We start from the raw sequence: 16,506 nt of genomic DNA, 5'->3' as shown, positions 1-16,506 counted from the left end.
GAGAGAGAGAGAGAGAGAGAGAGGTTGTATCTGGTGGGGCGGGACCAAAATTGCCGCACCCCTTTGACCTTGGTTTGAACAAGGCAGATTTTAAGAAAAAAATTTGGGTCTGCATTGGACCTGACCTGGGCATACCCACACTGCGCCTAGTACCCACACCCATGTCCACATGGTTACACTGATTGTTTTGGCGTGTCCCGGTTACATAGTTCTTCTATCATCTTGGTCATGTTTGGCTGAAATTTTGAAAGTATGAAAGCTTCATATATATGTTAAAATGTTGAACTTTTCAACAAGGATTGTCTTTTAATGGATTTTTTTTTTGAGGAAGAATGGAAGTTTTATTAAAACCAATTAAAACAGAAGCGACAAGCTTTCACAGTACAGTGTACAAGCATCATAACCAGATTAGCTCCCTTTGTAACATTCCCACCCTCTGTTGGCCAGTCCAATCAACATCCCTGTGGCCCCATATGTTTGTAGCATAAAATCCCAAAATGCTTTGCAAACTGTGACTTTATCTATGCCACAGGGACACACCCCTCAAGGGGTGAATCACTCGTCGGTACAACATGACACGGATCTGGACACGGGATTCAGTGTGATACATGAAGGACACGGTCAACATTGTCTGCTCGGTGACATGATGTATGGCACACATCCTACACACATACTGATGCAGAGCAGGCCCAAGCATCACAGACCCAACAACACCCAGGCATTGTTTCGGGTCTGGGTCCGGATCCGAGACCCGGATCCAAACTGAAGCCCTTTAAATAAGTTGCCTAGGGTTTCGTGAGAGGGCAGAGAACGTTGAAACTTCCAGCAGCTTTTTCTCTTCTTGCAGTTCTTTGATTCTTTATTTTGTTTGCAGTTTTTTTTTCTTCTGACAGTTTTTTCCTTTTCAGCATATCTTTTATTCCCCTCTTTGTCTTCTTCTTTCAGTATTAAGTCTTCTGTCTCATTCCTTTGCATTGTTTGCTATTTTCATTCATAGTTTACATTGTTATTCGTTCATTGAAGTTCTCTATTTCAATAAGAGGAGGTTTAACACAGTCACCATCATTTTGGGTGACTGTTTCTCTTATTTCTGCCCATTGCTGAACGTGAGAGTCACGTTTCCTCATCCAGCCAGCAGATACGTTTGCAGCCGACCATCGCCTCTGCATCAAATGGTATCAGAGCACCGGGTATCCTCCGTCGCTGGCAGCATGCTGCCAAATGTGAGGAACGATCCGGTAACCGGAAAGGAGCAGGAGGACGCCGGTAGGAAAGATCAAATGTCACGTATGATGAAGATGATGACCCGAATGAACGAAGATCTGTTGCGTGTCAGCCGGGACGTAGCCAGCATGTCCAAACGACTCGATGGGGTCGAAACTCGGATCGCGGTCATCGAGTCGCGGATGGAGCCGTACACGGTGACTACACGTCAAAGGGGTTTGGGAGTGGCCGACGATGCTGTCGTCCTCATTGAAGTTGCGACAGTCGACCCAGATCAGCCGATGCACATTCAGCCTGTACAAGACAAAGGTCTGAATTCGGCTCTCCCTCCCCACTCCGATTTGCCTCCTCCGCTCTAGACGAATCAGAGGATCCATGCAGCAATGATTGGATTCTCAGCAATAGAACCTGAAATACCGACTGCCTTGTTTCTCAAGGAAGCTGCCTATGGTTCTGCTGGACATACATATCACGAACTGTCAAAATATCACAACTTCAAGACTTGGTATGAAGGGGCTTTGTCTCTTGAACTCTCAAATAACCATCCTAATCAGCGAATTATACATCGAAAAGTTGCATGGATTTTTGGAAAATGGGTTTCAGAGATCAAAGGCGGCTTAAGGAAACCAGTTTGGTATGCTTTGATTATCTTGCTCCAGGATAACGATCTAGCAATTGAACTTGCAACAATTTGGTCGCTGTATTCTCTTATTGATGATGATAATTATTACGAACTAGGTCCTTCTGGTTGTTTCCAAATGTGTTGGAGTCTGTGTTTCAAGTTTTTTGGAGCGGTGCAAATGTTTGAATTGAAGGTGGTAATTTCAAACTTGGTATCTTTGATCGATGAACATCTTGGTGATAGAATCCATCCATTTGCAAATGAGCTGGCTAAGTTTTTTCATAAGTTATGGGGTGAATCAGCTGATGAATTTTTTTTTTCTGAAGGACAATATGCAACTATGGGGAGCCACAGTGATTCAAGCGACTTCAATGGCACTGCAACTACTAGATCTCTTTACATACCTTGTGGCGATTATGAGAAGGAGTTTTGATCACTTACAAGTTGCAAAGAATAACGCTGAGCACTACATTATCTTAGGCGGAATGTACTTTTTTAAATGTTCATGCCCAAAACTTGGCCAAACTTTTAGATGGAATTGTAAACAGTGTGGTGACAACAAGTCGTCGGAGCCGACTTTTTCCCAACCCGGGGAGAATGATGCAGAGCAGGCCCAAGCATCACAGACCCAACAACACCCAGGCATTGTTTCGGGTTCGGGTCCGGATCCGAGACCCAGATCCAAACTGAAGCCCTTTAAATAAGTTGCCTAGGGTTTCGTGAGAGGGCAGAGAACGTTGAAACTTCCAACAACTTTTTCCCTTCTTGCAGTTCTTTGATTCTTTATTTTGTTTGCAGTTTTTTTTTCTTCTGACAGTTTTTTCCTTTTCAGCATATCTTTTATTCTTCTCTTTGTCTTCTTCTTTCAGTATTAAGTCTTCTGTCTCATTCCTTTGCATTGTTTGCTATTTTCATTCATAGTTTACATTGTTATTCGTTCATTGAAGTTCTCTATTTCAATAAGAGGAGGTTTAACACAGTCACCATCATTTTGGGTGACTGTTTCTCTTATTTCTGCCCATTGCTGAATGTGAGAGTCACGTTTCCTCATCCAGCCAGCAGATACGTTTGCAGCCGACCATCGCCTCTGCATCACATACACAGTGTCCAATGCGTGATACGGTGTCTGATACACTCAATATAGTGTGTGACAAGAATGATACGGTGTCTGACATGCTCAAGATGGTGTCCAGCATGTATGACATGGTGTCCGACACAATAAAAAATATACTTATCAATATATACAACAACAACAACAACAACTACGCCTTCATCCCAAAACAATTGGGGTCGGCGATATGAACCAACAAAGAAAATCATTCTGGGTCTTCCACATGAATCCTTCTCCTCCAATCATTTCTATCCAATGCCATGTCCTCGGTGAGGTTCAAAGCATTCATATCCTTTCCTATCATCTCCATCCAAGTCTTCCTAGGCCTACCCCGACCTCTTTTAACTAATATATTTTTCCATTTCTCCATCCTTCTAACTGGAGCATCATTAGGCCTTTGCCGAATATGTCCAAACCACCGTAAACGATTCTCTCTCATCTTATTTTCAATGGGTGCAACGCCTACCTTCTTACGTATCTCCTCGTTCCGAATCTTATCTTTTATTGTATTTCCACACATCCATCTAAGCATACGCATCTCAGCTACACTCATTTTTTTGAATATGATGTCTCTTGGCAGCCCAACATTCCGTACCATATAGTAAAGCGAGCCTAATAGTCGTCCTATAAAACTTTCCCTTCAACCGCAATGGCATTCTACGATCGCACAACACTCCAGTTGCACTTTTCCATTTCATCCACCCAACCTTTATCCTATGATTTACATCTCCATCAATTTCTCCATACTTTTGAATAATAGATCCCAAATATTTGAAACAATCATCCACCTGTATTTCTTGCTCACCAAGCTTCACTACACTCCCATCACTACTTCGTTGCTTACTAAACCGACATTCCATATATTCTGTCTTACTCTTACTCAACTTAAAATCTCTTGCTTCCAATGTCTGTCGCCATAATTCTAACTTAGCATTAACCCCAGCTCTAGACTCATCAATCAAAACAATATCATCAACAATCAACATACACCACGACAAATTTTCTTGAATTGATCTCGTAAGCTCATCCATCACTATAGCAAATAGGAAAGGGCTTAAAGCATATCCTTGATGTAACCCAACCGTTATAGGAAAATTGGTTGTCACCCCTCCACAAGTGCGGACATTGGTTACTACTCCATACATATCCTTAATTATCAATATATATATTTTTAAAAATTTAATGGATAATATATATATTATTATTATATATAACTATATATAATATATGTTCGTCCGTGTCCCCGTACCCTAATTTTTGAAAGTTGCCACATCGTATCCTATACCCGCATCCACATCCATGTAACATAGGATTTTATACTTTCTTATCACTAAAAAAATGTGTTTTTCTTTTGATTATTGAAATTAGGTTTTCCTTTGCCTGCTATTTCCAGATCACTCAGAAAAACCAAGTTCGGTTTGCATAAATCCCAACCTAAAAGTGTAGTCTTGACTTGAACGAGTTTGGATTTATCTTGTCCCGTCAACAAGTCAATTGATTGACTGTTAGCTGTTTTAGTGGTTCCTGGCTTAAACAAGCTTGAGTGGGGTCATTGACACAGTTGGCTTCCAATCTAGGTCGAGTACGACTGTAGGACAATTTCTGATGATTCATTGTGTCTGCCAATGATGTTTTTTAATCCATTTTGTCATGATGCTTAGTTGAAGATAGTTGGAGACAAAGATTGGTTGAAAACCTGTCCTTGCATAATGTAGATGAGAGGATCACAGTCTTTATGTTCCATGCTTGTGTCCTTATAGGAGGATGCGCATCATATGTAACTCATCTTGCACATTATATGTGAAATTATCTTATCTTGCCTAAGTCAAGGACCAAGTTCTTTTATAGGTTTTGAACCCTTCATGCTCAAGTTAGTCATGAATATGCATCAGCATTGCACATTTTTTATTCTGAAAACTGTAAACAACAGCTTTCTTTGGTCATATGGGAGGATGTTGCTGACATGACTTGCTGCAACTGTTAACCGATTTCTTGGTCACTGGTACAAGGTTGATAGAGTCACTCTGTGGAATAACAGTGCCTGGTGCTAGGACAGAGAGTGGTAGGATTGAGGGAAATATAGCAGCATAGGTTGGAATATTATCTTCCACTGAGCACATTATACATCTGCCACTATCCTTGCATGTCCATATCAAAGATATAAAAAGTCTTGTTCAGGAAAAGCTAGGGAACCGGTCAAAAGGGTGCAGAAATTCTTCTATTATCAGGCCTTTTCCTGCTAAAATGAAACAATGTGTGATGGAGGGATCATAGCTACATCCATGGCCCTAAATTATTATAGTAATGGTATGTATGTGGTTGGAGTTGGTGACTAGGTAATACCTGAGGTAAACAAAAATCTAAAGAGAACATGGTTAATAATGTGCTTTTTTGATGTTCTTCCAGTTTAATTTCCTTATCAGCTTTCTGTAAATCGTTTTATTTACTAAAATCTTCCAAAAGTTAAATCTCTGACATCCTTGGAGGTTCTCTAACCTCGTGTGTACTTGCTGTTAAATCCTGATGTTTTTCCCCCTGTATGTGTTGCTGGAAAAGCTCAAATGCAATTTTGGAATGTGCTGTTTTGTGCCATGTGTCCATGTCATTTTAGATAATTATTTTCTAACTGTATGAGGCTGCAGATGGATAATGTTTTAATTGATGATAGAAGGATACATGTCGATTTCAGTCAAAGTGTTGCTAAACTATGGAAACAATTTAGGCGTGGTGGTAAAAGGAGTCAAGGTGATAATGTTGGAGCTCTTGCCTTGTAAATTTGATTTCATATACTGTTGATTCAAACTTTATTATTCTCTGAACTGTCATCATCCTCTATCTTTTATTCTGTGCTTTGAGTAATGTTGCATATTGTCATTTTTGTGTTGTTAATTTGTTCTCATAATTTTCACATTTTTGAATTGATCGATAATCTATGTCACATGGGTGCGACACGGGTGCGACACGGGTGCGGTGCAATTTCAAAATTTTTTGACACGGGGACTCGGCTATATATATAATAATAATAAGACTCGGCTATATATATATAAATTCATTTTTTTAGTTTTTTGCCCTAAACAATGGACAAAAATAGACTCGTTGAAAGTTGACCGAGTCCAAAATATGGACGGACTCTGCCCCAATGCGTTGACCGAGTTCGACACTTGGTTGACCGTGTCCGCCTCGTGTCCGATGCCGCACCCGTGTCGGGGCGTGTCAACGCGGGTGCATCGACCCCCTAGCCGAGTCTGCGTGATATAGTCGATAATGCATTACCCAGTGTTTGTAACTGACTAACTAGTAGTTCACCGGTTATCCTTATAAAGATGAAAACTCCCAAATGAGTTGGAAATTTGAAAACAGCTGGACTATACATGTTTCGCAAGACAATGACCATGTGAATTTGCAGGAGTTGATTACAAAATGTGAGCAGCATTGGTTCTTGTGATAGTAAGACAATGCTTCAGAAGGCTGTTGATTTGGTTTAGGATCTGAGAGAAACTTTCCCATATAGCTTGCAACTAACGTTAGTTCTGGAGTCAGATTCGTTGTCAGCCACTCAAGGAGAATGTGTGTTTGTTAAGTCAGCAAAAACTTCACCAATGACCAAGATACATTTAAGTCAAACCTAGGTCCAACATAACCTTATTACATGTCAGTAATTTTTATTTATGTGCTTGTAGATAAAGAAAAAGTAGTTAAACTCTAGAACTTTCTAATGCCCTGTTTGCATCTATTTTTATTTATTGTATAAAGAAGAATCTTGCTTTTAATTAAGTGATGAATGTTTGGATCACCAACTATCTAAATTATAATGAAGAAGAATAAGTGGTGGTAGCAGTGTTGTGAAAAGCGTTGAGGCGTAGCGAGGCGCTCCACCAAAATCTGAGGCGAGGCGTAAAGCGTAAGCCTCAAAGTTTTTTTTTTAAAACTTAAAAAAAACTTAAAAAAACTTAAAAAAACTATAAAAAAATATCTAAAATTATAAATAAATAAAAAAATCTTTATTGATGAAACAACAACCAACAGGAAATAAAAAATCTCAAAAAATAGTGAGTTCATAAAAAATAATAGTGAATGAGTTCATCAAAAATAAAACTTTAAGCCTTAGGATTTTTCTTCATAAGCTTGAAAATACAACACACATATCTCCAATATTTAAGCCCAAACAAGAATAGTGAGTTCATCAAAAATAAAACTTTAAGCCTTAGGATTTTTCTTCATAAGCTTGAAAACACAACACACATATCTCCAATATTTTCAAACTATCACAATGTTTTAGCAGTATTTTCATGAAACATTATTAAAGTATTTTGTCATCATTTTTTCAAAATAATGAAAATTTGACGCATGCAATGATATTATCATGAAACATTGTGATATTTCCCCTTCCTAGATTTCTGATTTAACATCTTTTTCTCAATTTCATATTATTTCTATCTATTATCTTTTTTCTATTTTCCATAGTTTGGCATGAAAGACAGCGTATTTCTATTCTGTTTCCTGACTTTTCCATTTTTTCTCTCTATCCACAATTGCTAAGCTTTTCTCATGGAAAATAGGTGTGCTTGAGTTATCTCACCTAATCGACTCACTGAACATTGATAGTGATATCATGACTAGATCAAAAATTATATCTTAGTCAGTAGGTTATGTATCCCCTTAACTTAAATGTTAAAGTTTAGCATAAACATGCTACAAGATCAACAATAGCACCTCAACCAAGGTGACTGCAGTCAATCATGTCAAAAGGCTCATCAGAAGCAGAAGAGCTGTGGCACTCCACAATCATCATCATGACTGATTGGTGACTATGCCCTTAAGTAGCAGAGGCTCTAAAATGAACAAAGTCCTTCACACTGTTAAAAGCTGATAATCCAAAAGCCATTGAAGGAAGGCAAAATGTCAGCCAGCCCTTTCTTTTTAATTTTCCTTTTTTTTATGATATGCAGGCTGGGGTTAGCCTCTCAGGTCTTGAACATGAGACTCTTTGTTGTGACAGTGCTACTTTACAATCCAGCTATCTCATTCTTTTAGGCCTGTCAACATGTCACCTAGCCCATGTCGACAGACCTAAACAGAAATTCCACAGGTTCCCATGTTGATCATCTATGTCACATAGGTGTGGGTGCGTGGTTGCGGCACTTTAAAAAAATTGGGGTGCGTGGTTGCGGGAGGGTATAAATTTGCGCGATGCAACACCTTTACTAAGGGGCTTATGGTTTTCCACATTAATTGAAAACAAAAAGAATAGTTCAATGCATTTTCTGTGCATGAACTACAGCAAAAAGATGCGTGTACGCCTCAGTCCGAGGCGCGCCTTGCCTTAAGGCGCGCCTCGCCTCAAGGCGCGCCTCGCCTCAAGGCGTGCGCCTCAAGGCTTATGAGGCGCACGCCTCATGGGTGTTGCACTTTATACCTGCGCCTCAAGGCACAAAGGCCCTCGCCTTGAGGCGAGGCACGCTTTTTGCGCCTTGAGGCGCGTTTTTAATAACACTGGGTGGTAGTGATGGTGGTGGTGATGGGGATGGAATTGAAGAAAAATAGTAGTTGTAAAAAAAATAGTTTTCCCCCTAAGTCATAGGGATTTGGCCAACCAGGTGCCGCACCCGCGTCGATGCAATGCGGGTGCACGTGCGGGTGTGGTCAACCCGACCCTGGGTGCGGTCAATGCACCCGGGGTCATTTTTGTTCAATTTTAGACTTAAAAAAAAATTCGCTCGATGAAAAGGGTTGCGAAGAGGAGGATTAGGTTTTGCCCTAATCCTCCCTTCCTCTCTTCCCGACTTCTCCTCCTGAAGCCGAAGCCGATCGACCTCTTCGCTGGACCCCGACGCCGCCACCGACCGCTCCGCCGGACCTCTCCTCCTCAGGTACTCTCTCTCACTCGACTCCCTCTGCCCTCCTCCTCTCCTCTCTGACTTCCTCTTCTCTTCTGCAGAATTGCCAGACTTCCTCTTCTCTTCTTGCCGATCACCTTAGCAGATGTCGCTTTTAGCCTCCACCTTCGCACAACCCACCACCACTGCCACCATACAAACTACCGAAGTCTCTTGCTCTCTGCCTCTTACATGAGCGCAACCCGCACCGCCTCCATCCAAATAGCTTGTGTCTCCCCCACAGCTGGTCGCCTCAGAAAAGGGCTCCCCTGCGTTGCCGAAGAAGAAACAACCGCTGATGTCCGCTATCGATGTCACTCCATTGAAGTCTCTGCCAGAGTTACCGGAAGCGCCTAGGTAAGTGGGGAAGCGTGCTTCGAAAGTGCGAAACATCGCGCTTTCGAAACGTACGGGGAAGCACACTTCCTATCACGCTTCCCCCACGCTTTCCCCTCGCTTCCCTCATTTTTTTTCATTTTTTTGTATTTTTTATTTTTATTTTTTTCGCTTCCCCCTCGCTTCCGGTTCGCTTCCGAGACGATTTTCGATTCACTCCTAAGTGGTCCCACGCTTCCCGCTTCCTAAAATTTTGAAAGTGTCTCGCTTCCCACTCCTGCTTCCCGTATCGCTTCCCGCTCCCGCTTCCTCAACTGGCAACCATAGTCTCTGCCACTAAGGTCGCCCATGTGTTGCCGTTCAAGAAGTAATGCTTTTTCTCTCTCTCTATAGAAGCATGAGACTCTCATAACATATTATGAGGATTTTTTTTTCTATTTTGGGGTTTAAAAAAAAATTAAGGGCTTTATTGTGTTGGGATTCTAGAAAAAAAATTGGGGCTTTCATTGATCTGAGGTTCCATAAAATCCATAGTTTTTTTATTTATGCAGAGACCCTAATGGACGAGCATTACTGTGTGGGAAGAAGGCCCTAGCTTAAAACCCCTAATTCTTTTTGGAGTTTTTTTAGGGGTTTATTGTTTGGGGCTGGCCAATATCACATTATTATCAGGATATTATCTTATTTTATTTATATTTTTTTGTTTTAATATTATCTTGTTTTTTAAATTTTGTGTTTTTTACTGTTTATTGTTTTTTAAATCCATGAGAGAGAGTAATCTGTACATGTCAATGCCAACATTCATAATTTGAAAGTCTATAATATATGTAACAACATTATATACACATTCTTTTAGACATATTTGCTTTTGGTAAAATGTAAATTTTGCATTATTTATTCTGGCAATTTTTTTTTCAACAAAAAGAATTAGTGTCACGTACACCTAATGTTTTATTTGTTTATTTACACGTTAATAATTGTTTGAGAAAGTTTGTGCATCTCTCTCTCTCTCATGGCTGCTGTAACATATGCATCTGGGATAGAAGAGTTCTTGCAGTCTCACTAATGTGCCATCGTTGACACTCATCAACAGATTATATAGTGAATACCTCAACTAGAGGGGTATACCTTAGTTTCTACTTGAGAAAATTTGTTTTCCACATTTCCCATAGGCCGACTATGATACCGTGGAACACTGATAGGCCTGCCAACTTTCCAGAGGGAAGGCCCATTTGATTGTTTTCAAGTGGACAGATGCAGTGAAAGTGATCAACCTAAACTTATGTTCATAAGAGTATTTGAAAATGATAAATCAGTAAATGTAATTATGAGAAGATACTCCAAAGTAATATGTGACAATTTCCACAGATGAACGAGTCAAAGCAAATAAAAAAATGAGAAACATATGAGCTAGTATGAGAATGTGGCATTGAGTTTTTGAGTCATCTCTTTTCCTTTTCTATTATACCCTGCGTTTATGACCCAAATCTCTTCTGGGGGCTCCTTGACCGAATTCCACCAAAGACAGATCATGGTGAGTTGCCACCTACTGGTGTCAGATATACGTTGGCAAGGGATATTGTAAGACCTCTTTATTACCCTCTGGAAAATTATATCTGTGTGTGGGTGGGGGTTTAATTAACGTTAAACTTTTTAGATTAGTGGCAGCAACATTCAACTGACTGAAATGACCAAAATGCCTTTAAAAGCATAACATTTTTGGTAATATATGGTTATCTATTGGGGTAAAGTAGGTCTTTTGTTTTTAAAGTAACAAAAATCACTTTCTGAAAAAAAGTGACAAGGTGTACTTTAATAATTTGAATTTAAAAAGTGAAAGTGACTATTTTCGTCTCAAGAATTAACCATTATTTTAGTAAATGCCATTGCTTTTAAGGGTATTTTGGTCATTTCAACAGTTAAATGCTGCTAAAGTTAATATAAAATGTGTAACATTAGATAAATATGCAGTATTTATGCATGTATATATATATATATATATATATATATATATATATATATATATATATGGGTTAAACTAACTTTTAGCCTTTTATATTCTCTTTAGTATAATTCAGCTGATTCTGACTATAATACCCTCAAAACCGTCACTATTTAAAAATTATCACTACTTTTAGCTGGTCTTTTGGTCAATACGCTTGAATGCTACTAAAATTAATATAAAGGGTTTAAAATTAGGTTATATTATATAGATAAAAGGACAAAATTGATGTTTTTAAAAATAGTAACAAAAAGGTAGAAAACTTTTAAATAGTAAGAGCTAGAAAATTGGAAATTTTATTTTTTTGAAGCATGGAAAATAAGAAATTAAAATATTCTGATAATATATGGATAATATCGTGATGCTGTTATGATGATGTTACGGTATTTATAAATTGTTGATATTAGATGATGAACTTTTAGTTTTTGATTGCTTTGGCATCACATCAGGATAATATTAGCGAAATTTTCAAATTATCAATGATATCTGTGGTAATGGTTGGAATAAAATGCCACTATCAAAAGTCCATAAAAAATAAAATATGTTTAATTAAGTGCGATGTTTAGAAAGAAGCTGAATGATACACATGGTGCCTCGATGAGAATAAAGTGGTGCAATTAGCGGTTTTGGAAAAATAGTATTAAATTGTTGAGATGAAACTCAATTTTTTTGGTTGAGGTTACCTATTCTGTGACCTAACCCGGTCTTCCGAATGAAATCCTATGTGAATCAACCTGCAGGAAGCTATGTTGATGCTCCTCAACCCACTCTCTATTATTGCTGGCCTGATTAGTTTTTTACAAACTTTTTGAATATGAATACGCCAGGTTTGTTTGATCTGGTCAAAATAATGTTCAAGATGTTGGTTTGAAGATGTTCATGCACATGGTTTTTTTCTCTGTTGGGAGGAATTTCTACTGGTTTTGTTTGTTGAAGATACAATCGCCGGTTTTCCTTTTATTTCATTACAAAGTTTTTCTGATTTATTCTTTTATAAATAGACCAAGGCTGCTTCAAGTGTGGTGCCATTGACCATTTTGCAAAGGACTGTACTGAGGGTTCAGGTAGCACAGCCGCACCACAGAAATATGTACTAAAGGACAATAATACTCAGCGTGGGAACCATCAAAAGAGGTAGAGTAGCTTCTCTCTCTACCTAATAATTTGATAGTCATATTAACATATTCACGGGCATGCTTCTTTTGTTTCAGTTATGAGATGGTCTTCGACGATGATGCTTTGGAAAGCGAGATCCCAAAAGAGGCACGTCACAGAGAGCAGAAGACAAGAGGAAGCACAGACAGAAGGAAGGAGAGCCGGAATTCAGATCATATTGATGATTTCACGGACCGAGCCAGGGTGAGGCACAGGCATGATGGCAGTAGCCATGGACGAAGAGGAGAGGGAGAGAGAAGCGCTAGCCAATCAGGCAAAACAGATGAAAGCCAAAGAGACAAGGGCGGTAGCAGAACCAGCACAGAGAAGCAATGTGATAGGGATCAAAATAGGCATGTCGATTACCACCACGAAAGGAAGGATGATAGCACAGATAGGAAGAAAAGTAAGGAAGACAAGGAATATGGCAGCCGTGGGTACCATGAAGATCACGATCATGGTCGAGGCAGATATCATGACCATGATCAAGACCATGTTCGGGGCATAGATGACCACAAGGAAAGGAGAGAGAAAGATGGTGAAAGGAAAAGAAATAGAGAAACCAAAGATGACCATGACAGGAGAGACGAAATTGGTGACAGAACAAGAATCAGAGAAAGCAGAGATCACAATCGCAGCCAATATCATAACAGTGCTAGACACCATGACAGTGACCGTGATCCAGATCGTGGACGTTCTGACCGGGACCATAGACAAAAGGGAAGATATTGATGGTTCCTGTCTACTGTACTGTATTTTATAAAAGTGGCTGTAGTTTCATGACATTTGAGCTGAGGGCCTGTGAATGATAAATTTTTAGTTATATCCGGCAATTGCTTTCTATATGCTTAGATTGATTAAACTGAGTATGAACCTTTACATGTGGCCATAAAAAAAGAACGTCAACTGTTTGTTGTCTAAGATTTTTGTTGGTTCTTCTTGAACTTGCGGTTGTTTCTCAAATCCCACAGTAAAGAAATGAACTTGTGCATTGGATATATACTAACCAAGCCCCTGTTGTTGCAGTGAATCAATTTGAGTCTTAGTTGCTGTGGTGAGATGAAGAGAAATGTCATTTAGGAAAAATACTTTTTCATGAAAGTGGCCTGCAACAGCACGCAGAGCTTCCCATGTTTGAAAGCTCAAAATCGTCGTCTGGTTCTCGTTCACTTCTTGGGGGTTAACGTAGACTGGTGTCTGCTTTGACCTTAGCTGAGTCTTATACCTACTTGGTCCTCCACGTATGAGTGACTTATCTGGAGAAGAGTGAATTTGGAATTGGTTAGTATAGGTGGAAGATGAAAAGTTGAAAACTGGATGGGGTTTCTTAGATGAATGCATTAGTGACTCTCTCTCTCTCTTTCTCTCTCATGTCCAGAGGGAAAGAATGCTAAGTGCCATGATGGGGGTACCCTCATTCACTAAATAGATGTCCAATATAAAATAAGGTAAAAAGTCACCAAGACATCGAATGAGATGAATATTTATACCTTCTCAATCAAGAATATCAGGTTTTAGTTTCAATCTGTCTCGTAGAGGCAAGTAATGGTTCTGCATCTCATTCAGCCTTTTTCTTTCCATGGAGTCATAAATATCATTTCAAGAGTCCAGAGAATGCAAAACTCGAAAATGGAAATTGAAGATGTGATTCCATCTATTTTGTCGTCTCTCTCAACTTCTGAAGAGCCCGTTACTAAACTATTTTCAAGCATAGTCACAAATATCGGTATCGGCTATATCTTGGTGAGGCTATTTCTGGCGATATTATCAGTTTGGTGATAAATCTCGGGAAAATATTGAAAAAAACCACGGGACTTAAAAAATAAAAAAGATAAGTAAGAAAAATTCATGTTTAGACAAAAAAGTGCATAGATAATAAAAGAAATAAATAAAATATGTAAAAGAAAGAAGAAAAACATATTTAAAATATAAAAATAAATAAAAAAGTAAAACTAATTGATAATATTGCAATATTATCATGATATATATATATATACCTTTATTATCATTTCCCCATCATATCGTGATATTTTCAAAATATCGCCAATATCTGTGACTGTTTCCAAGCATAGCACAAATCTTGCCACGATTTTGAAAGTCTTGCTATACTATTAAGAAATGTTGACAAGGTATGAAGCCTACAACAATATATATATATATATATATATATATATATATAATCTTCATACCTCCTTCATTAACATATTTGCAATTTATCACGATTCGACACAACGTTATGCGGATTTCCTATAGTTTTTATCTTTCGATGTCATATATATTTCGTGTATTCTATCTCACTTCATTCACAGATCGCTATTTGAGTCAATTACCATGGCATGGGATATCCTATGCCAGAGGTAGTCATTAATGCGTCTGTCTATTCTTTCTTATAGTTTCTAACGTATTATGCACTGCAAGATTTTCCTGATTTTTTCAAAGCAAAAAAAATCCCAAATGCATGCAACATTTTCCCTTGCTGAGAAAATACCAAGAACAAGATCTGTGACTATGTTCCCAAACCATATTATGATATTTTGGCGATCACAATTTATCACCTTATTGATTCTTCCATGCAACTTCAAGTCTGAATTGTGGATTGTGCATGGTATGTATAATCATAGTTAGCAACACGTGACATGGCAAAAAATTGTTAAATACTGAATGTGTTATTTGAAAGGTTTTGCATTGAAAAAGATGGCTGAAAAAAACGGCATAGGAAAACGAGTTGTAGAAAAATCAGCAAACAATACATAGGGGTTTGATTTGGTTTTAATTTTATAAGACAAGGTATATATATATATATATATGAAAGAGTGGTAGTTGCGCAACCCTTAGGTGCACAGCTAACTACGGCTGGCCATCCATCTCAGGGCTTGATGGATGGCTGGTGCAGAAAACGTTAAGAAAATGCTAAAACATGTTTTTTGCGCATTTTAGATTTTTTTAGCGTGGTAAAAAAACTATCACTAAAGGTGCCAGTTTCAACTGGGGCCTTTAGTGACAGTTTTTTGACCACGCTAGGTCCCATTTTCTGCTGGGACCTATAACAGTAAAAAACCGCCACTAAAGGGGGAAAACATGCAACTAACGCATTTTGCCTCCTTTTCGTGTGTTTTTTGTGGCTGCCAGCGCAATTGCGCAATAGCTGCATATATATATGATATGCAATGAGCAAATTGTTTGAGATATCCTTCCACCAAATATTGGAAGGATAAACCTCCTAGTTTTGTAACAATTTACTTTTTCACAAAGGGTTGGGGGTTTATTTGTATTGCAAGGATAAACCTCGTGATTGATCTCCTCTTTTTCAAATTGGGAAATGAACAAAGTTCATTCATGTAATAGTTGATTTATGTTAATGAAGGAGGTCACCAAGATCCCTAGCTTGCTGACAAAAAAACAGTCGTTGGAGATGTCCCTCCAAGTATTGTAAGGGATTGGATACATGGTTCCGAATCTGGCCCAATGAAACCTGACCTGAACTAACCCAGTTACATACCTAATATCAGGAAAAAGAAATAAAGAAAAAGCGGCACAATTGTTAGATTTAGAACCAAGAGAACTGATATTGAATAGGTTCTGGACATATGGTGATTGCCATGGCCGTCTACACTCAAGAACAAACCTTTTTTTTATTTGGGCAAGTTGGGGTTAGGCAGACCCCTACCTATACAACGATACCATTGGGATTCGAACTTGCAACACCCCAACACAAGGTGACGTGCACTAGCTGCTCCTACCAGACAAGCAGAGCCCCATTGGTCAAGAACAAATTAACTTTAGCATATATATAGAGATTGAAATCCACATATATGTCAGATCTATGCATGGTCCTCACAAGATATCTGGTCTGTCTACAGCTTCATTTAGGACATAGAAAGACCATCAAAGGTTTGTCAAGACTACATTAGGTTTTGTTAACTTATTTAGCACATAGGCTGCTCAAATAGTCAAGTTGTTAGTAGAGGAAGTAGCAAAAATTTGCATCAACCACTGGTAGTATATATAGGAATGAAGATAGCACGTGTATGTTTTGGATTTTTATTTTGAAGTTTGTATTTTCTTTGTTCCAACGTTAGATCAAGCAGTTACACACAAACACACACAAGATTTTGGGTGCTTTTATAGCAGGTAATTAGAATATCCAAGAAATTAAAGAATTAGAAAGTAAGCAAGAGGG

The 16,506-nt window shown here is 38.6% G+C and overlaps 1 protein-coding gene across 1 annotated transcript in view; it reads left to right on the top strand.

The window, feature by feature from the left end:
• Nucleotides 1-13,247, top strand: part of CYP59 (cyclophilin 59) — a 44,589-nt gene extending 31,342 nt beyond the window's left edge. The window contains exons 12-14 of the mRNA XM_089981185.1: nt 5,600-5,702; nt 12,173-12,305; nt 12,383-13,247. Coding sequence (XP_089837311.1) covers nt 5,600-5,702; nt 12,173-12,305; nt 12,383-13,058 — 912 coding nt within the window. The 3' untranslated portion in view covers nt 13,059-13,247. The remainder of the gene's footprint in view (nt 1-5,599; nt 5,703-12,172; nt 12,306-12,382) is intronic.
• The last annotated feature ends 3,259 nt before the right edge of the window (nt 13,248-16,506 follow it).

The sequence above is a fragment of the Nuphar pumila genome, chromosome 11 (genome assembly GCF_984573655.1).
Source record: "Nuphar pumila chromosome 11, dmNupPumi1.hap1.1, whole genome shotgun sequence".
NCBI classification, from domain to species: domain Eukaryota; kingdom Viridiplantae; phylum Streptophyta; class Magnoliopsida; order Nymphaeales; family Nymphaeaceae; genus Nuphar; species Nuphar pumila.
The sequence above is the reverse complement of the archived record's forward strand: the minus strand, read 5'-3'. Positions and strand labels throughout refer to the sequence as shown.